This window comes from Candoia aspera, chromosome 4 (genome assembly GCF_035149785.1).
Source record: "Candoia aspera isolate rCanAsp1 chromosome 4, rCanAsp1.hap2, whole genome shotgun sequence".
NCBI classification, from domain to species: Eukaryota; Metazoa; Chordata; class Lepidosauria; order Squamata; family Boidae; genus Candoia; species Candoia aspera.
Window position 1 is genome coordinate 63,679,783 of NC_086156.1, and position 22,506 is coordinate 63,702,288.

General features: G+C 40.7%; 1 protein-coding gene across 1 annotated transcript in view; it reads left to right on the forward strand.

Annotated features, from left to right (window-relative positions):
* The window catches only part of SLC9A3 (solute carrier family 9 member A3), a 111,831-nt gene that overhangs the window by 42,082 nt on the left and 47,243 nt on the right, over positions 1 to 22,506 (forward strand). The window contains exons 3-8 of the mRNA XM_063304282.1: positions 10,325 to 10,485; positions 11,875 to 11,953; positions 14,554 to 14,731; positions 15,856 to 16,076; positions 17,681 to 17,883; positions 19,543 to 19,632. Coding sequence (XP_063160352.1) covers positions 10,325 to 10,485; positions 11,875 to 11,953; positions 14,554 to 14,731; positions 15,856 to 16,076; positions 17,681 to 17,883; positions 19,543 to 19,632 — 932 coding nt within the window. The remainder of the gene's footprint in view (positions 1 to 10,324; positions 10,486 to 11,874; positions 11,954 to 14,553; positions 14,732 to 15,855; positions 16,077 to 17,680; positions 17,884 to 19,542; positions 19,633 to 22,506) is intronic.

Below are 22,506 nucleotides of genomic sequence, written 5' to 3' on the forward strand. Positions count from 1 at the left end.
TTTTGTGATGGTTTAGTAGTAGTAGTAGTTTATTAATTGATTAGTCCTGTGATCTTATCAGTAAAATAAAATTCAATTAAATAAAATACAATGCATTGTCTAATTCCAAAAAGATAGATAAAAGAAAATACAGTCATACAGTACATATGCGATAATACATGGAGTCAGTAATCAGATGTATGAATCTCCCTTACAGGATACCCCAGTTGGTTCAATGTATTGAGTTCTTATGACCGCTACCTTAGTTATAAACTTAGCAGTTCTGCATACAATATGCACATTAGAACCCAGAAGGAAGGAAGTCAGTCTGTGGTTTGGATCTCAGTGTACTGTTCTTTCTAACAGGGATGATAAGTATTTAAGCCTAATGGGTACATATAATTGGCAATTGAACAAAATATGAAAAATATTTTCAATGGCTGGTGAACTGCATATGCAGGTTCTTTCATGATCTGGCAAGTGGTGGAAGTGCCCATATTTGTCCATGGAGTCCAACAACTCAAATCTAGCTCTAAAATTGGCCCTTCTTAAAAATTGTGGCAAGCTCATTAACAGATATTTTTCGGGTTGAAAAGTAATTTTATTCTTAGCCAACCATCTTAAAGATCTATTTTTAGTCAATAATTCCATTCAGTTTGTGCACTAATATCCAGGACTCGCTGTTTAAAAATTTCCCTTGCCTGGGAGGCCGTTGAGAGCAAATACTGAATGGAAAACCCATGTAGTGAAATAACTTCAAAGAGTTGGCTGATCCAAGAATTGGGCTGTGCCATATTTATCTGTTCTGTTAAGCATATTTTAGAAAATCTATCAGAATCCATTGATTGGATTCTCAGCCAGTATGTGAAAACTTTAATAATTAAAGTTTTAGATGTGCTAAAGTGCTACATTTCCATTAATATTAGCTTGTTTCTTCAAGATGATAATGAGGAATATTTATTTATTTATTTATTTATATTTCAAATTTAGTCACTGACCATCTCACTCAAAGAGTGACTCTGGGCAATTTACAATAAAACAAGAATAAATACTAATTAAACTACAATAAAACAATATTCTTAAGTAATATATTCTGAGGCATAGATGGTAAATAAGTTCTTAATCTATGGGAGCATCTGCAGGGTTGCTCCCCAGGGTTGGTTACCCCTCCTCACACCTTACGCAAGTTGGCAGGGCCAGGTCTTCACCCCTTTCCAGAAGGTCGGGAGAGTGGGGGCCCGCCTCACCTCTGGGGGAGGAGTGTTCCATAGGGTGGGGACAATGGCAGAGAAGGCTCTCTTCCTGGGCCCCGCCAATTGACATGCGTTCATAGACAGGATCCACAACATGCCTTCTCTGCCTGACTGGGTGGGATGGGTCGATATAATGGGGATGGAATGGTCCTTCAGGTAACCTGGACCCATGCCATTTAGGTAACAACCAACACCTTAAATTGGACCTGGAAGCAAACTGGCATCCAGTGCAGCTCCTGCAGCAAAGGTGTTACATTTGCCATCCTTGGGGCACCCAAAATTGCTTGTGCAGCCGCGTTTTGAACCAGCTGTAGCTTCCAGATACTCTTCAAGGGTAGACCCATGTAGAGCGCATTGCAATAGTCTATACGGGAGTTGACTAGGGCATGAGTGAGAGCCAGTTTGGTCTAGTGGTTAAGGCAATGGGCTAGAAACCAGGAGACTGAGAGTTTTAGTCCTACCTTAGGCATGAAAGCCGGTTGGGTGACCTTGGGCCAGTCACTCACTCTCAGCCCAACTCACCTCACAGGGTTGTTGTTTTGGGGAAAATAGGAGGAGGAAGGAGTATTAGGTATGTTCACCACCTTGAGTTATTTATAAAAATAATAAAGGCGGGATAGAAAGTATAAATAAAATAAAATAAATGAGTGACTGGCCAGAGGGCCTCCTGATCCAGGAAGGGGCATAACTGGTGCACAACACGAAGTTGAGCAAAGGCCTTCCTGGCCATGACTGCCACCTTGTCAGGCTCTGCCTGCTACCCAGTAAAAACACAGAGGCTAGTGTAGGCTTAGGTTCTGGTTTTATTTGAGTAACAGTATGCGTGCCCTTTAAGAAAGCTGAGAGTGAGTGGAGCGCGCTGGAACGGGATTTAAATAGCCCGCGCCAGTCAGCGCTCCACCCCTTCTTACTCCGGGTGCGCCCCTGAGCCCCGTCGGTTCCGTCGTCGGTAAGTGAGGGGTCGTGGAGCCCCTCCTGTGCTCCGGGCGTTTCCTTGATTGCTTCCCTGGCCGGTGATGGTTCATTGCCAGGCGATCAGGTTCGTAATCTCATTGACAGCTCGGGCGCGCCTCGTGGTCTGGTCTTGTCAATTGCTTTCTTTGCAACATTGTATCTTTCTCTTCCGTGCCTCCAGCTAGAGTTGATACTTTGTTGCCAGCACCTGTTGCTCTCTTTTGTTACCTAGTTGCCTTTTCCCTTAATCCGCCGGGTACCCATTTCCCTGCATTGTCATGCGAGCCGTTGCGATGTCACAAGCATCGCAACAGTGATCATGACACACCTACTCTTTGAGCAGGAGTCGTGAGTCCAGAAGGACCCCCAGAGCACTGGGTCTGTCTGGGGCAGTGCAACCCCATCCAGAACCAAAGATGGTAAACTCCCAGACACAGAGGAACCCCCAACCCACAGCCACTCCATCTTACCAGAGTTCAGCTGAAGCCTGTTTTCCCCATCCAGACCACCACAGCCTCCAGGCACTGAGAAAGGGTGGTCACAGCATCGCTTAAATCACCCGGGATGGAGATGTATAATTGGGTATTATCTGCGTATTGATGATACCTCATCCCATGGTGGTGGATGACCCAGAGGTTTCATGTAGATGTTTAAAAGGAGTGAGGAGAGTACCGAATCCTGCGGCACCCCACAAAGGAGGGGCTGCAGGCTGAATCTCTCACTCCCTATCAACACCAATTGGGACTGGCCTTGGAGGAAGGAGGCAAACCAGCACAGAACTGTGCCACCCACCCCCAGCTCCCCAAGCCAAACCAAAAAAATACCATGGTCAGTGGTATTGAAAGCTGCTGAGAGGTCAAGAAGAGCGAGGATGGATGCACTACCCCCATCCTGCTCCCACCAGAGATCATCCAAAAGTGCGACCAATGCTGTTTCCATCCCATATCCAGGCCTGAAACCCTACTGAAAAAGGTCCAGATAATCCGTTTCATCCAGAATCCTCTGGAGCTACAGTGCCACCACTTTTTCAACTACCTTCCCTAAAAAGGGGAGGTGGGAAATTGGACAAAAATTGTCCAGTATGGTGGGATCCAGCGACAGTTTCTTGGGGAGGGAGTGCATCAGTGTCGTGTCCCAGCCCAAATCACACGCAGTACACCGGAGAGGCAGTTGCAAACTTTACTGAGGAACTTGTGAGGTAAACGAACAGGTGGCAAGGAAGTGTGAGCACAAACACACTTGCAAACCTTACTGAGGAACTTGTGAGGTAAATGAACAGGCAGCAAGGAAGTGTGAGTGCAAATGCACACACTCTACAGAAACAAGCCCCAAAATCTCACGAGCTTGCCTTAAAGGAGTTTTACATTCAAAACAAGATTAGTCAAGCGAGTCCAAGGGTCCAGAGTCAAGTCACAAGGTTTCTGATCAGGAGTCAAGGCACATGGAATCCAGTAAGCAGACAGCTGTCTCCAATGACTGGTCTGGGCTTGCAGCTCCCTTTTTATGGAGGAAGACCTGGGTGGAGCTTATTTAGGAGGGCAGGGCTGCTTCTTGCATGTAGCCTCTCAGACCTTCACTGTTCCTCCCTCCTTTCCACTCTCCTTGCTCTCGGGCAATACACCCTCCCTCAAGGATGAATTCACCATCACCTGGACCCACCCACACATCACCTCCCAAGCTGCCTTCAGCAGCCAGGAGTGGCATGGATCTAATTGACAAGTGGTGGCATTTATAGTCCGGAGGGCCCTGTCCACTTCCTCAGGCCGAACAGTATCAAACTGTTCCCAAATAACAGGGTAAGTACATTCCCCAGGCTCTCTACAGATCATGCCCCATGCTTGGAATCCAGCTGGGAACAGATCTGAGCAATTTTATCCTCCAGATGCCCAGAAAACAAATCTGTGTGGCCCTGCAGGTGGGTCACCATGCCCACCTTTCCCCAAAGGGATTGAGTGATCTTAAACAGGGCCTCTGGGCAGCATTCTGTGGATGCAATAAGAGCAGAGAAATGTTGATGTTTCACTGCTGTTACCAACACAAGATAGGCCTTAATAGCGGCTCTAGCTTGTGTTCAGTTAGGTCTGGTCCTTGTTTTCCTCCAACGGTGCTCTAGATATCTCTTAATCCTTTTGAGACCCCTCAACTTCTCCATAAACCACAGTGAGTGTTGGGCTCAAAGGATCAAGAGAGGTTGCATGGGCACAATCTTGTCCAGGGCCCTGGCCACATCCCTATTCCAGGTGGTGGCCAGGGCCCCCCCTGGACCATGCAGCAGATCCTCCGATATAACCCCCAGCTCCCTTTGGAACCTCATTGGGTCCATCAGTCACCAGGGGCAAACTAATTGAATGGTCAATATAATTGATAGATTTTAATGGGCAATTTATAAAAAGATAAATGGTCACATTAGCATTTGCCTTATAAAAGGAGCATCTTTTGAAAGATATTAAGTGCCTATTGTGTAATTATAGAAAACCATATATCTATAAATTTAGTTGATTTCAAAGTAATTGCCAAAAATTATTTAAATTCATCAATGCATTAGACATGGATTACATAATTTCCCAAAATTAAATTAATCTCTCAGTCAGTGCTCTTTTAAGAAAATCAGCACATGTCATGTTCCCGTTCCGATGTTTATGGTTCCTCGTAACGTTTCACATGTCATATCTGCAGTTGCGTGCCTGCCTGGCCATGCTGGTAAATTTCCTTTGTGCTGACTTGTGATCTTCTGGAATGTATGTTTGGGTTATCTCTGCTGTTCAAGGTTACTTTCTCAGGCCGATTCTAACGGTTGCTAGCGTCTGGGGTGGGTGGTTGCTATGCTAGCCTGAGGGGAGGGTTTGCAACAGGAGCAAGGCTTTTTAAGTTTGTAATTGGCGCGCTTTTGCTCATTCTCAGCTTTCTTCATACTTTGCATACTATTCATTCAATAAATTAGTTTTCTCTAGTAACTACTGATGAGACTCCTTTTATTGGAATAGGCAATCATTACATAAAGCTCAGAATGAGCAAAAGCGCGCCAATTACAAACTTAAAAAGCCTTGCTCCTGTTGCAAACCCTCCCCTCAGGCTAGCATAGCAACCACCCACCCCAGACGCTAGCAACCGTTAGAATTGGCCTGAGAAAGTAACCTTGAACAGCAGAGATAACCCAAACATACATTCCAGAAGATCACAAGTCAGCACAAAGGAAATTTACCAGCGTGGCCAGGCAGGCACGCAACTGCAGATATGACATGTGAAACGTTACGAGGAACCATAAACATCGGAACGGGAACATGACATACTGCCCCCCCACAAAGAAAAAAACTTAATTGTTAAGGCGCGGGTTTATCAGGGTAAGCAGCGTGAAACTGAGCAACCAAGTGGGGAGAGCGCACATGCCGTGCAGCGACCCACTCCAGATGAGGGAAATGCTTCCATCGAATCAGATATTGCAGAGTGGAATGGAAACGTCTAGAGTCTAATATTTCCTTGACTTCGAAATGTTGTTGACCATCAATCATTATGGGGGGAGGTGCAGCCGGCTCAGGATGCCAATAGGTAGACTCCACGAATGGTTTAAGCAAACTGCAATGAAAAACAGGGTGTAAGCGCTTGAGATTGTGAGGTAAGTCCAACTTAAAGGTAACAGGATTAATCTGAGCAACAATAGGAAATGGACCTATGAACTTGGGCGCCAGTTTTTTGGATGGTTGAGGGAATTTATGAAGCTATTGGGCACCCTCTGGACAGATTCCCACATGGCACTAGCAGCAGTCACTCGCAGTCAGACGCGAGCACAGCAACCTGACACTTCTGCCGGTCCTAGCGCGATACATGTATCCGCTCCTGCAGATTTGCAACAACAGCTTCTGGCAGAGTTGAAATCGGATACTTGGTTGCAAAGCAACCAGGGCGAGGTTACTTTGAAGCAAGGTTTGGCATGGAAAGATGATCGCCTCTATGTGCCTGTAACCTTGCGCAAAACCGTGCTGTTCAGGTCTCATGATGATAAAACAGCTGGGCATTTTGGCTTTACAAAAACTATTCATCTAGTGCGCCGACAGTTCTGGTGGCCAACCCTGCGGTGAGATGTGAAAGCCTATGTCAAGTCTTGCCCTGTCTGTGCTACTGCAAAACGAAAAGGGGGGAAACCTCAGGGCTTTGTGCAGCCAGTGGCCAATCCCTCCCACCCCTGGGAGGAAATCTCTATGGACTTTATTGTGGATCTACCTCCTAACCAGAGAAAGACTGTCATTTGGGTTGTTAAGGATTTTTTCTCGAAGCAAGCTCATTTCGTCCCTTGTGTGTCTCTACCATCTGCACAACAGCTGGCACGCCTCTTTCTAGTTCACGTGTACAGCCCCGCCCGCTTGGTGACCGACAGAGGAACAGAATTTACTTCACGCTTTTGGCGGGAATTTATGAAGCTATTGGGCACTAAACAGGCGTTATCCACGGCTTCTCATCCTCAGACAGATGGAAATACTGAGGCTGTTAATGCCACGTTGGAGCAATATTTACGTGCTTTTGTTAATTATCAACAAGACAACTGGGTAGACCTCCTGCCGTTTGCTGAAGTTGCTTACAATAATGCTGTGCATCAAAGTACTGGGGCGGTGCCCTTCCGTACTGTATTCGGGCATGACTTTGTCCCTATTCCTGAATTGCCTCCACCGTCTACCTCACCCACCTCCCCGACCGATTGGGCCTCACAATTGGCAGATTCCTGGCCAAAAATACAGCAAGCTTTAGCCGATGCTCAAGCCACTTATCAATGACATGCCAACGAAAAAAGGGCACCACAACCTGTTTTTCAAATAGGGGATAGAGTATACCTTTCCACCAAATACATCAAATCCCCTCAACCATCCAAAAAACTGGCGCCCAAGTTCATAGGTCCATTTCCTATTGTTGCTCAGATTAATCCTGTTACCTTTAAGTTGGACTTACCTCACAATCTCAAGCGCTTACACCCTGTTTTTCATTGCAGTTTGCTTAAACCATTCGTGGAGTCTACCTATTGGCATCCTGAGCCGGCTGCACCTCCCCCCATAATGATTGATGGTCAACAACATTTCGAAGTCAAGGAAATATTAGACTCTAGACATTTCCATTCCACTCTGCAATATCTGATTCGATGGAAGCATTTCCCTCATCCGGAGTGGGTCGCTGCACGGCATGTGCGCTCTCCCCACTTGGTTGCTCAGTTTCACGCTGCTTACCCTGATAAACCCGCGCCTTAACAATTAAGTTTTTTTCTTTGTGGGGGGGCAGTATGTCATGTTCCCGTTCCGATGTTTATGGTTCCTCGTAACGTTTCACATGTCATATCTGCAGTTGCGTGCCTGCCTGGCCACGCTGGTAAATTTCCTTTGTGCTGACTTGTGATCTTCTGGAATGTATGTTTGGGTTATCTCTGCTGTTCAAGGTTACTTTCTCAGGCCGATTCTAACGGTTGCTAGCGTCTGGGGTGGGTGGTTGCTATGCTAGCCTGAGGGGAGGGTTTGCAACAGGAGCAAGGCTTTTTAAGTTTGTAATTGGCGCGCTTTTGCTCATTCTCAGCTTTCTTCGTACTTTGCATACTATTCATTCAATAAATTAGTTTTCTCTAGTAACTATTGATGAGACTCCTTTTATTGGAATAGGCAATCATTACAGCACATTTCTGTAAGTTGGAAGTACTTTACTGAGTTTCTTTCTATGTATATAGAAATACCTGCTACTTTATTTTCTCAACCAATGCTGTATATTTGAAATTGACTCTTTCCTGTATTCATTCAGCTGACCTTATTGTTCAAACAGTGTCATGGTTTTATGCTTGTGTGGTCACTCAGAAGTTAGGACTATACATAGTTTGGCTAGGCCAACCATGGTATATCTCACTTGCTCAAACTAGCTGTAATTATATGATAGGATCTCTTGGATGTTTATTTTATTTTTCATATACCAAAGATTTTGGAGGTAAGGATCATTAATACCCTAGAAGGCAAAAATGAAATTCAAAAATCATCTTGATAGTTTATTGATTGATTGATTGATTTATCAAATTTATCACCGCTCATCTCCCTAGAAAAGGGCGGTGATAAATTTGATAAATCAATCAATAAATAAACTATCAAGATGATTTTGGGCGGTTTACAATAAAACATAGATAAAACCCTATGAAACAATAAAATAAATATAATACATAGTAAAATATAAATATGATAGGAACCCAATGGCTAAAAAGTGTCTATAACCCACAAGCTGAATAGGGCCACCCTAGGAAACTAGCCATCCAGAAAGGTGACTATTCTCCCTCCCTCCCCAGGCATCATGGCAAAACCAGGTCTTTGTTTTCTAAAGTCTAGGAGAGAGGGGGCCAGCCTCACTTCCAGGGGAAGGATATTCCAAATATAAATATAAATAGACAATAAAATATAATGTGTAATAAAATCCCGATGGCTAAGGTTGCTTCTCAGTCCGTGAGTGTAAAAGGCCCTTCTAGGGTGCTAGCCATCCCTCACAAATGAGTGACCGTTCAAAGGGCCTCTTTGTCCTGACTAGCAGGAACCATGCCGAGACGAGGAATGAGTCTCTAGTGTTTATTACTGCTACAGTAGACAGAAAATCCTACCAAACTGAAGAAGCGTGGGAAAACCCAGACAGATAAACCCCAAAAGTCAAGGCGGGTCTGTTCTGGTTCTCTTTGAATGACAGCTCAAACTCTACTACACATGCGTTTTCCCCCCTGCATAGGGGCCTCCTCCTGCTCACCATCAGTGCTCATGACACTCTTGCTCCAGGAAGGGGCGTAACTGGCACACAACATGAAGTTGTACAAAGGCCCTCCTAGCCATGACTGCCACCTGCTCTTCAAGCAGGAGTTGTGAGTCCAGGAGGACCCCCAAGTTATGCACCGGGTCTGTCTGGGGCAGTGCAACCCCCATCCAGGACTAAGGATGACAATTTCCCAGAAATCGAACCATTAATCCACAGCTACTCCGTTTTCCCTTGGTTCAGCCACAACCTCTTGTCCCCCATCCAGGCCCCCACAGCCCCCAGGCACTCAGAAAGGCATCACTTACTTCACCTGGGATGAAGATGTATAATTGAGTATCATCAGCATATTGATGATACCTCACCCCGTAGTGACGGATGATCTCACCCTGTGGTTTCATGTAGATGTTAAAAAGGAGCGGAGAGAGTACCAAGGCCTGCGGCACCCCACAAAGTAGGGGCCATGGGCTGGATCTCTCACTCCCTATCAACACCAACTGAGATCAACCCTGGAGAAAGGAGGTGAACCAGCGCAAAACCACGCCGCCCACCCCCAAGCCAGACTTGATATTTAGAGCAATGGTTCCTAAAATTTTTGTCATCAAACTTCCATTTACTATAATCTTAATGTACACATCTCCCCTAAAAATCCAAACACCAAAATGAACACAAATGAAGAATGAAAAAAATACAATGAAACTTTAGGGAAGGTAGATTTATTGTAACAATGTGACTAAAAGGTTCTTTACACCTCCCCTGGACTCTCTCTGCACCTCCCCAAGGGAAGTACACTTCACAGTTTGGGAAACCCTGGTTTAGAGAAATGGTCTATAAGTAACATAAATATATTGAACACAGACAAAAGCAAAGTTCTTCACTCAGGAAACAAAGACAGATGGAATAAAGGATACATTTAGTTATTGTGAAACAGAGAATATGAGCCACCAATGTGAAATAGCTGCAAAAAAGGCAAACACAATTTTGGGCTGCATCAACAAAAGTATAATTTTCAACTCTAAGGAATTATAACCATTTGAATGAGAGGATTTCTTCAAATATCTGAAGCTCAAGAACTGTACTCATTTATGAGTATAGAACCAGAATAATGGATTTAAGTTACAGGAAGGTAGATTCTGACTGTTTACCAAAAAAAAACCATCCCACCCCTTCTTAACAGTAAGACCAATTCACTAGTACAACTAATTACTCAGTTAGGTGGATACTTCTCCTTCATTAGAGATGTTCAAGCAGAGTCTAGACTGTCATCTTTGGGGACACTTTAATTTAGATCCTTGAATGAGCAAGGAATTAGACTCAGTGGCTTAAATGAGAATTTCCACCTTAACTGGTTCAGTGATTCTGTGTTTTTCTGATCTACATTGTTCTTTTAGGTGAACTTCATAGTGGATTGCTTGATTTTCTCCTGTTTGGCAGTTTAATAGCTGCAGTGGATCCTGTTGCTGTGCTGGCTGTATTTGAAGAAGTTCATGTCAATGATGTTCTCTTCATAATTGTTTTTGGAGAATCACTGCTCAATGATGCTGTAACTGTGGTAGGATTCTTTTTGAAAACTTGTTTCTGGTGGAATTCTGATCAGAAATGTATTGAGAAATTTAGATTTGCAAATAAATGATGATGAAAGTAATAATCTCTGAAGCTGGAAAGTAATCAATTAATTTAAATTAATTAATAACACTGGTGGAGAAATATTTTCAGCCTGCACATCACAGGGGGTTTTTTAGAACTAATTTTTTCCCACATGTGCAAAAAATGGAATCTGGACACTACATAGGTCCAACTGAAATTCATTTTCTAGTTCCCATTGTCTTTTTCAAATATTTTTTGTATGGGGGTGTTAAGGGGCAAAATAGATATTTTAAGCTTTTTAGATGCTTAAGACAATTTATTTTACCTCAACTTTCTGACATCCCACTCCCACTCATACAAAATGGCTCCTAGCCCCACTCTCTTTGTTGAGGGCTAAGTCTGGTGTGGCCCTCATACTGATTGAAATTATACCTCTGTTTTAGAATTTCCATACCAGAGCTAGAAGGGTTGAAATTATATTATATGCAGTCATTCCACATTTTGTTACATTTTCTCAGAGAGAAACATATTTTTCTAATCTGTACCTGCCCTCCTTTCATTTGAGTGTCAGGGTAAGAGCCCATGGGAGTTCTTCTACTTTGTTTCTTGGTAAACTCTGAAAGAAATGTCATCTGGAATACTAATTTCCTCTACCACATCACCAGTGATGTTAACCACCATGGATACCCTGAAATGGTAGGGTTTGAAAATGTCCCCATTGCATACTCTATATTTCAGCATGGTGCCTAGGAACTCTACAAAATAATTCAGCTGTTCCACTTTCTCTCTAATGTGGTAATCTCCCAGAGTGTTGGGTCTTGCTGATATGCATTGGTCTAAGTACCAACCTGATCTCCTAGCTAAAAGATGCATTCACATATATGCTCATCCATTCTTATACACTTAGTAACAGTTTCTTGAACATTCACATATGCTACACTCGCACTTTGGAAAAGCCTCTAACTGGAGTATATGGAAGGGTTTAAAAAAACCAACTGGTATTCCAGCTGATAGGAGGTAGTAGATATTGGTATCAGACCTTTCCTTCCCAGGGTCAACTTACTCCCCCCACCCCATTATCTCTAGTTAAATACTTTCTTCAATTAATTTGGAAGATGAAAAAAAAGTTTTAGTTTTTCAGGAGGAAGGGAGATCAGATTGAGTGATGCTGCTAGCTAGAATTTCCCCATCCATGTTTTACTGTATTCCTTATACAGTAAAATACATGTTAGCTTTTTGCATAAGCATTTGATCAATGTTTGTTCGCAGACTTAAATGTAATACTCTTTTTAATTTATTTTAATTTTGTCTCATATTATTTATTCATGAAACCACAATATTATTTCCCTCTTAGGTGCTATATAATGTGTTTGAGTCTTTCGTTTCCATAGGAACTGAAAATGTGACTGGTGTGGACTGCATAAAAGGCATAGGTTGGTAGCTATTTATTTATTTGGATATTCTGGTTTTCAAAAAACTTATATCCATTAAACTTTTTTAATGTTCAGATTTTTGTTGTAATTATATATTTCATATTTTTATTTTACTGTCATTTTTTCTCACTTTTCAAAGCACCTGTTATGTATTTCTTTTCTTTTTTTTTTGATAATGTATGTATCTTTGTGTATTATTTTTTTGTTTTTCTGTTATTATTTTTAAAAGCAATAAAAAAAAATTTAATGTTCGGATTTTAAAAAGAATTTAAATTGCAAGTTAGGAAGAAAAGGTATACTGTATAAAGGATTTTGATTCTAAAGTACCCACAATTCTTCTTTATTGTATATCTGAGGTCTGTTATAAAGGGAGAGAAAAAAATAGTATATTATGGGATACTAAAAAAAAAAAGATGGAAAGCCTCCCAGCTTTCCATCATAGCTCCCACTTAGAAAAAGTTTAGATGTACTCTTGAGCTAGTCTAATTTTTAAAAAAAATATTTTTAATGGATGGTGGAATTAGTGGAGTTGGCACAGATGGCAAAATTGACAGCATTGATAAGAGAAAATACTGTGACTGGATTTGTTTCTACTTGGAAACCACTTCTGGACTACTGGATATGCTTGTAAATGAAAAAAATGAAGTTTTGATTTTGGGTTTTGATGATTAAATTGTTATTTTTTAATAGAAATAATGTTTGTTAAGGTTTAGTTAAGAGTAAGAGATTCATATCTGTTTGAAGAAGATGGGAAATCACTTTCTTTGTATCTTTTCTTAGCTATTATTGCACTTTTTAGTTTCTCTTTTTTTGTTTAGTTCTTTATTTAAGCTTTCCTGTACTTTGTATTTTAACTGCATTTTGAAATCTCAATAACGTTTATAAAAAAATATTCTGAAAAAACAGGATGGACAGCAAGTCCAGCTGTGAGGAGGGGACAAGATGGCAGGCATAACCATGCATTAATAGCCCCACCCCTTTTTAATGTGCATTGCACACATTAAAAGGGTGGGGCCTGCATAATCCCCGATAATCCTTTTTGGGGGGCTGAGAATGTGGTATACTCAAGGGCCCCACCTTTGAAAAAAATGAGAAAAACCAAAATAGGATATTAGACTGAGCAGAGCCAGAAAGGGAGGTTATTGATTAGAACAGTAGATAAAATGCATTACTCTAACAATAACTCCAAAAGAAAAAAAATGAAATCCTTAGTTTTTGCCATAATTGCCCTTCATTTTTGCCTGAAGGTAATGTGTTCCAAACTATCTCTGTTTGACTGCATATAATAGTACTTATAATGCAGCTCACTTAGTAATCAAGTGGAGCATTTGAAAAAAAATTAAGATGTTATATTAGAAATCAGATTATTTCTGATGTTTAAATTAATATATACAGCATCTATTCATTTTATCTTTATCTTTATTTATTATTCAAATTTATATCACCGCCCATCTCCCCCCAAAAGGGGGACTCTGGGCGGTTTTAAATTTAAATCATCCTGTATATTTTTCATTTATCTGCTTTTTTCTTTCCTTTATTTTTTGGGTGAGCCTAATACAGATAGCCAGTTTGGTGCAGTGGTTAAGGCACTGGGCTAAAAACTGGGAGACCATGAATTTTAGTCCTTCCTTGGCACAAAGCCAGCTGAGTGACCTTGGACCAGTCATCTTTCTCTCAGCCCTCGGAAGAAGGCAGTGGCAAACCACTCCTGAAAAACCTGCCAAGAAACTGCAAGGACTTGTCCAGGCAGTCTCCAAGAATCAGACATGATTGAATGGATAAAAAAAAAATACCCATAGTTCCATATAAGTTAAAAGAGGTATTAGTCAGTAGAACTTTATTAAGAGGATCCTTGCTTTTTAAAATAAATAATAGTTATTGTTGTGTCTGACCATAGTGTTTTATCTTTAACATATTTTAATCAGTGTTTCATTTATTTCATCTATTAGTTTAACTGGGTGACAAACATAGAAATATAATTGCAACTACATGCAACTCTGGCTCAAATTGATTTCTGATTATTATAACACTTTCTACATTTCTATCTTTTCATTCAACCCTTGTATGTCCACAGACTTTCTCAGGCTAACTTATCTCTTCAGCATTGTTGTGAGGAGTGTAATATCCCTTTAGGATACACTTGCTGGGAGGATGTCCCTTTATACATGTTTTCTTTCTTGATCTTTATGACCTTTCCACCTTCCTAAGGAGATTTAAGTCCTAAATCTATGCTTCTCAATTGTGCCTTTAGTCAAGATTGGAGCAAGGGTGGAATGGGTGTTGGAGAAAGTGTCTCTTAGGGTCCTGTCTCAAATGCATGAGCATGGTTCTCAGCCTGTGGTCTGATCTTATGAACTGATTCTGTTCCTTAATTGTATAGCAACCCTGGCCTCAGTTGTCACACATTCCCCTCTATTTTAGCTCTGGCTAGTTTTGCCATGCGTAAAAATGCCTCACAATATTTGGAGAAAAAAATGCACTGTACCATAAATAAATAATCTGTATTGCACTTTTGCATAAATCTTAGTAAACAGCAAAAGTAACTAAAAACAAGACCATTTACTTGTAAAAAGTGCAATTTGTGTGTGATTTTATTGCAGTATCTTTCCTTGTGGTGAGCCTTGGAGGTACCTTTATTGGCATCATGTTTGCATTTCTGCTCTCGCTTGTCACTCGCTTCACAAAGCATGTCAGAATCATTGAGCCTGGATTTGTATTTGTCATTTCTTACCTATCTTACTTGACAGCTGAGATGCTCTCACTATCTGCCATCCTTGCGTAAGTTTCAATTAATTATTTTGTTACTAGAGAAAGTTGTCATTTAAATTACAGTTTCTCACTAACTTGAAAAAGTGAGCTATCTGGATTTAAAAGTTAAAAAATGAATATATTAATACTGAGAATCACTTTATCCTGGTATTTACATTATACAGATAAAATAATTTAGCTATAGAACACAAAAGGAAATAATTCCTATTTGTGAGTAGCTAATGTGAGTCTATATGAATTGTTCTGTGAATCCAAGACTGAGGTATCATCAATATTCTGAAGACACCCAGCTTTACATCTCCACCCTGGGCTGTCCAAGAGATGCCATGGAGGCCCTGTCTTGGTGTATAGAAGCTGTTGGGAGTCTGGATGGGGAACAACAGGCTTCAGCTCAACCCTAGCAAGACTGAATCCATGACTAACCCACTGGCATGTGCAGTCCAGGTCAGAAATCCAGCCATAGGACTGTGAATTGGGGGCATTGTTGTGTAGATTAATTATAAATTGATAGTTCAGTAACAAATCAGATGGTATGTTAGGCAGGGAATCAAGAAGCAGATTCACGTTGTCAATTAAGAGGTTGCCTTTTGGCTTCTCATATACTCTGAAACTACAGGTAATATGTAGTTCTCTCTGCTTGCAGACTACCCCAACTACAATATCCCATTGCTGCTGGCTCTTTTTACATAAAACAGCATGTACATAATCCAATAGCATTTCAAAAGATCAGAATGTCACAAAGGATGCATGAGTGGGTTTTTTTTTTAATCTCTCATAGCTATATAAGATCTCAAAGCTGAGCTGCAATAATTTATGTTACAGATGCTACAAGAACATACCGGCATAATACAGCTTCTGCCACATGGGAAGATTTTACTTAGATATCCAGTTCAAACACCACTAATTGAGATTTCAAAAATAGCCATTTTACGTAATAAACCACCTGAAATGATACTGTTACTTAAAATCACTAGTACAGAAAAGTTAGGACCTTCACAGTATGGGTTGCCAGTTAAACACTTTATCAGCAGACATATTTATTTAATTTATTCATACTTTATACTAGTTTAATAGAAATGACAATTTAGAAAAAAGGATCACAAAGGATTAAGATGTTCATTGTATTTTTCCAGGATAACATTCTGTGGTATCTGCTGTCAGAAATATGTCAAAGCAAATATTTCAGACCAGTCTTCTACCACTGTGAGATACTCTATGAAAATGTTAGCAAGTGGTGCAGAAACTATTATTTTTATGTTCCTGGGAATTTCTGCTGTTAATCCTAAAATCTGGACTTGGAACACTGCTTTCATACTCCTGACACTGGTTTTCATCTCTATCTACAGAATCATTGGTAAGAGAATTGGTTCTACCTCTGTTACAATTCTTAATTAAATAGGGCTGTTAGCATTTTTCTTAATATGGTACAGAACACAGACACAAAGACAATACTTGTCCACACAAAACTATTTTATTGTAGAAAAAGTAAACTATCTTATTCTACTATAGTCTATTTCTATTATTTAATCTATAGATTTCTATCTCTATATTTTATTAATATGTTCTTATTCCTATGTGTGTAACACTGTTTTTTTCTTAACTGTTTCTTAGCTCTCAGTTTTTTAAATCTTTCCCTTTCCCCCAGGTCTTCAGCTCTTACAGCCAGTCTCAGTCCATTTGCGTGTGAAAACCCTTCTCACTCCTTTATAGACTTGCAAATGGGCTTTTCTTGCCCCCCACCACCGTCCTTTGTTTCTGAAGCAGCAGGTCTGTAGAGCACTGTCCCTGGGCTGCTGCAGGCAGGGGGCTTGGTTCCGGTTGCCAGCTGGCTTGGGTTTTCAGAGTCTGTTGGGTTCTCTTCCTCCCTTCTTTCTCAGCTTTGTCTCTCAGCGATCTTGCAGCTCCAAGAATTGACCTTTTTCTCTTGCTGAAAAAAGAGGAGTGCTGAGGGGCTGAAGTATTTTCTTTCCCCAGTCTCTGCTGTCTTCCTGGCCTAATTTCTCCATTACCACACCCACCTACGTGCTTCCTTTCACTTCCGTTTTTATAAAGCAAACCCTCCAATTAAGGAGAGCATGGGGCTGCTTTAACCCTCCTTCCCAGGCAGCACCAAACTCTGGAACGCAGAAGGGAGAAAATGCCTGCTCACTCCAGGTGGTGAGTTCACTCTTCCACAAGGACTTTATTTTCTGTGTAACTGATTTCAAATATTACATTTTTTATTATTTAAGAGATCTGGATAAGAAAATAGCAATGCACCTTGCTTATTTCTAGCTTGAAGATATTGAATTCACAATTCCCACAGCACTGATGCATTTTCTCTCTGATCTTTAGAGAATGAAGTTCCTTGCAAAACAGATGGAATTAGCATTGTACCTAATTCGGGGTTCGGTGGTAATGGTTCAAAAGTAGTTGCTGTAGTTTTCTGTACATCTCATCTTTTATGTAAGCTGTTGAAGGTCAAGCTGACCTCTGTCTACTCTAGAGTAAAGCTGCTGAAGAGTAACTTGTAAAACCCTGTGGCTGTAGTGTACAGACCCAGTATATTAAATATAGAAGATTTTATAATACTTTTAGTCAGTATCAGAAAAATTTCAAAGCACTGAATTTATTACTATGCTGATTAATTTTAATCATACTGATGGAGAAAGTATGGGAATTTACAGTGGAGAACAGTTAACAACCTGTAAATTAGCAGCTGTAATATAAAGAAGCTGTCTCTTTGCCATTGATTTGGATGATCTAGCTAATTCTATTAAGTGTAATAGATTGTTTAATGCAGATGAAAACAACTCTGTAATGTCAGTTAGGCTAAGCAAATGGTAAAGAGGTATTACTTTATGTTCTGGCAATAATTTTGCATTATGATCTTTTGGGGATCATATCTGCCCTAATTCCCAATGAAATGTGTATTACTCTGATGTTGTTTTTGTTACTCTGGTACATTTGTTTAAGCAGGTGTAATTCTACAGACTTGGATTCTAAATCACTACCGAATGGTCCAGCTGGGAATAATAGACCAAGTAGTAATGTCATATGGTGGCCTCCGTGGTGCTGTTGCCTTTGCTTTAGTCGTACTTCTGGATGAAAACAAAATCCAAGACAAAAACCTGTTTGTCAGCACAACTATCATAGTTGTATTTTTCACTGTAATATTCCAGGTATTCAATTCAGTTTTTTCTCGGAAAGAAAAAATAAAGGGCTTGTCATAGAGGGTGAGCAGTTGTACACATGCATTGCTCCTCATATTTTTTTGTAAACTTTAGCCTAATATACTTGAAAGATCCCTTTGAATGCTGTTTTCTGCCTCAGGAATAAAATATGCCTGTATGTTTTCTGTCTTGGGAATAAAAAACAGGTTAGATATTACATGAATTTTTACAGAAAAACAGTAAATGAGTAGGAAATAAAGGGCTTTTAAGATACACCCTTCTAAAACTTTTCTCTCATGCTTTTTATGACAAGAACCAGTGATACATTCAAAATAGTTCCTAAAAGTAGCCTCTGTACTGCCAAAGCAGAAGATAACCTTTCCATTTTAAAGAAAAAGTATTTGGGGGAAAAAGCTGGTCATGAAAGACCATGAACTAAGACTGGTGTGAAAGGTCCCCTGTGCAAGCACCGTGTCTGACCCTTTGGGGGGACGCCGTTTTTGCAACATTTTCTTGGCAGACTATATTGGGGTGGTTTGCCATTGCCTTCCTCAGTCGTCTCTTTCCCCAGCAAGCTAGGTAATTTTACCAACCTCAGAAGGATGGAAGGCTGAGTTGACCTCAGCCGGCTACTCGAGAATCCAGCTTCCGCTGGGATTGAACTTGGGTCGTGGGGAGAGTTTCAGTTGCAATACTGCTGCCTACCACTGTGCCACACAAGGCTTGAACTATCTTCCTATTTTAAATAAAGAGATCGTATTTTACATTTTCACATGACACCATGGAAGTCAAATTAGAATTTCCTCTAGATAAAAAGTAAAATTTCTATGTCAGACATGAGGATACACATTTATTTTTAATGCAAATTGCTATTTCATGAGAGAGCCATAGAGCCAAGGCAAGCCATTTCACTTACTTGCAAAAGGAAATTTGCTATTCAGGAATCTTTAACAGTTTTTTAGTTATTCTGAGCAGTAATTTTAATGATAATGAACCATTGATTTTAGTTAGAAAAACTACCGCATTCTTATAGCAAATTTTATGAAGACCGATGTTAGTCTGCAAATATGATATATATGTTCTACAAATATATTAAAAATGTTTTGCCAGCAAGGAAATATATAGAACTCTCATTAAAAATGTTTCCAGAATACTGTAGGAGATGGGTTATATAGACGTGACACTATACCATTCACATTGAACAGGGAATGGTTATAAAATTATTGTAGAGCAAAATGCCTAACAGAAACTCTAGCAAGAATATCCCGTCATCAGCTGGAGTGAAGGTACATCTCCACTCTTGGGATTTCTTTTATCTTATTTATTTATTTATTTATTTATTAAATTTATATTTATATTCATCTTGTTTGAAATTACTAAAAAGAGATAAATGAAGATGTTTATTTACTATAATTATATAGGGACACAATATTAACTCTGTAGGAGGAGGCGGAATGTAAGTGTGTTGGAGCAAATAGAATCATCTATCAGGCCTCATGATGTATTTATTTCTTAACCATAGACACTTTAATGATATGTGAAAGAAATATCTAAAATCATTACCTTCATTCAGTGATATGGGATGCTTTGTTCTTTCTTTTTTGCATCTATAATGTGTAATGTTTCTTTTAATTAAAATTGCGGTAATTTGTTCATTTTCCTTCAAAGGGTTTAACAATCAAGCCTTTAGTGCAGTGGCTGAAAGTGAAAAAAAGTGAACACAGAGAACCCAAACTGAACGAGAAGCTCCATGGCAGGGTAAGCTAATTCATATTCTAAAGCAATACAGATTAAGGAGCTAGAATCTGCCACCATCTCAATTTCATATTCATGTTCAAAATGCTGAGGAATTCCTATGCTTCTTGTTCCTTTGCAATATGGAGAGAATTATTAGTAAAAGAATTAGTGGTAAATATGCATGCTGCAGAAAGAAAACTCACTGCCTCAGACATAACTGTCAAATTAGATAGTATAATTGATGTGAGCATTTTTTTCCCCTGAAACTGCAATGTTGTTGTTTATTCGTTTAGTCGCTTCCGACTCTTCGTGACTTCATGGACCAGCCCACGCCAGAGCTTCCTGTCGGTCGTCAACACACCCAGCTCCCCCAGGGACGAGTCCGTCACCTCTAGAATATCATCCATCCACCTTGCCCTTGGTCGGCCCCTCTTCCTTTTGCCCTCCACTCTCCCTAGCATCAGCATCTTCTCCAGGGTGTCCTGTCTTCTCATTATGTGGCCAAAGTATTTCAGTTTTGCCTTTAATATCATTCCCTCAAGTGAGCAGTCTGGCTTTATTTCCTGGAGGATGGACTGGTTTGATCTTGCAGTCCAAGGCACTCTCAGAATTTTCCTCCAACAGAAACTGCAATAGATTAGTGTATATTTCTCACCGTATTCTTGTGTGAAGGAAATGTAAAATATTGGGAGGTTTGCCCATTCACTAAATGACCACTGGTTTAAACATAAAACACCCTTTTTTCAGAGGCAAACTGATGAGGCTCTAAACCTCTTTAGCACAATTGATGGAAATTTCTTAGAAATTTGTTATCAGAATAATTTCATTTCATATCAGTTACATTATTCTAGGTAGATTCTTAAGGAGTAACTTTTAAAAAAGATTGCTACCAATCTGAAAAACATAGTTATCCCCCCCACTTTATATAGATTAAAAAGAACTTACAGAAGATCTGGAAAAAAATTTCTAACTGCAGTTATTTCCAGTAAATTCCAGAACATTCTGTTTCTCTGCCAATATGGAGGAGGAATGAATCTGTTTTTCCACATACCTAATGCATAATCTGGCATGGGCTGGTCCATGAAGTCACGAAGAGTCAGAAGCGACTAAATGAATAAACAACAACAATGCATAATTACAAAAACACTTTGGATTGGATAAATAATACAATCTAAACAAAAGGAAGCAGCCATCTTTTGGGAATGCTTTGATCTGGATTCCTGAACTAAGTGGAGAGTTGCACTTGATGGCCTAACAAACACCTGCCAACTCTGATTCTGAGATGGAGGCTTAGGTACTCAAAATCTGAAACGCTGCTTTGGTATTTTTCAGTTAAGTCCATTCATCCATATTATTAGAAACTGAAATAATTCAGTGGATACAAATTGAACTAGTATTAGATTTTTCTAAACATTTTTAATACTATGGGTAGTCCTCGACCTACGATCATTTGTTCAGTGACCATTCGAAGTTATGGTGGCATTGAACAAAGGGACTTATGACCCGTGCCCAAAGTTATGACCATTGAAGTGCCCCCACGGTCAGGTGATCAAAATTCAGGTGCTTAGCAGCCCACCCACACTTCAACTCCCCCCACCCACCTATCTCGCCCTCCATCTCTGCCCTTTTGGCCACCCTGCACCCTGCCTTGCAGGGTGGAAAGCAGCCCCAGAACTGCACAGCTCTGGGGCTGCTTGCCACACTGCAGTCCAGGTGCTTCTTGGTGCTTTGAAGCTCTGGGGCTGCAAAAAGCCCCTAAGCTGCAGCGCAAAGCTACAGATGCCCCTGGAAGCCTCAGCCACTCTAGCGAGCATCAGCAAGCATTTGTTCACCCTGCTGTCTTCTCTCCCAGTTCCCCTAACCAACCTTTTATGCCAAGCTGCTGAAGGAGAAGCAGAAGCGCCTCGCTGCCTTTGCTGTCTCCTTTTTGGACCTAGCTTCTCCACCAAATGTTGCCTATATGTGGCTCCCTGAGCCTTCAGAAAGCTGCGCCGTCTTTGGAAAACCTTCGGAAAAGTTTTCTGAAGGCTGTTACATGTAGGAAATGTTTGCAAGAGAAGCTGGGTCCAAAAAGGAGACAGCAAATGCAGAGAGGTATTTCTGCTTTGACCATGGCAGCTGGGTGCAAAAGGTGAAAGGTTCATGTGGGGAACTGGGGAAGAAGGTAGCAGGGCGAATGAATGCTTGCTAGAGCAGCTGAGGCTTCCAGGGCATCTGCGGCTTTGTGCTGCGCTGCAGCTCAGGGGCTTCTTGCAGCCCCAGAGCTGCAGAGCACCAAGAAGCCCCTGAGCTGTGCAGTTCTGGGGCTGCTTGCTGCCCTGCAAGGCAGGGTGCAGGGAGTCCAAAAGGGCAGAGATGGGGCGAGATAGGTTGGTGGGGCAAGTTGAAAGCAGTCCCTTACTGAGGTTCAGGGCTGGGAGAGACCACACCTGGAATGGTTTGGATTGGGATGGGTCCTTGGCTAACAACCAGTGAAATTCACTTAACGACAGCAAGGGGGATTGCTGAGATTACCATCACTAACTGATGCAGTTGTGATGTCTCACTTTACAACTGCATCGCTTAGAGGCAGTAATTCTGGTCCCAATTGTGCTCGTAAGTTGAGGACTACCTGTAAGTCATTGATAACCATTTACTATAGACATTTAGAATAACTATTGGCTCCTTATCTCCTCTTGTCACATTCCTTGATCATCCTGTTTTTAAAAGACAGGAATAAATTTGTCAAATAGATTAAAAACAAGATTTATATAAGATTACAGATACAAATAAAACCAACTTACAGTATATTAAAATAAACAGGCAAAAATTCCCCACATCACAATCTCTTAATTCTCCTCACCCTTTAACATTACCTAGAATACTCTGTACCCCACATCTACTTTTTATTTTCTG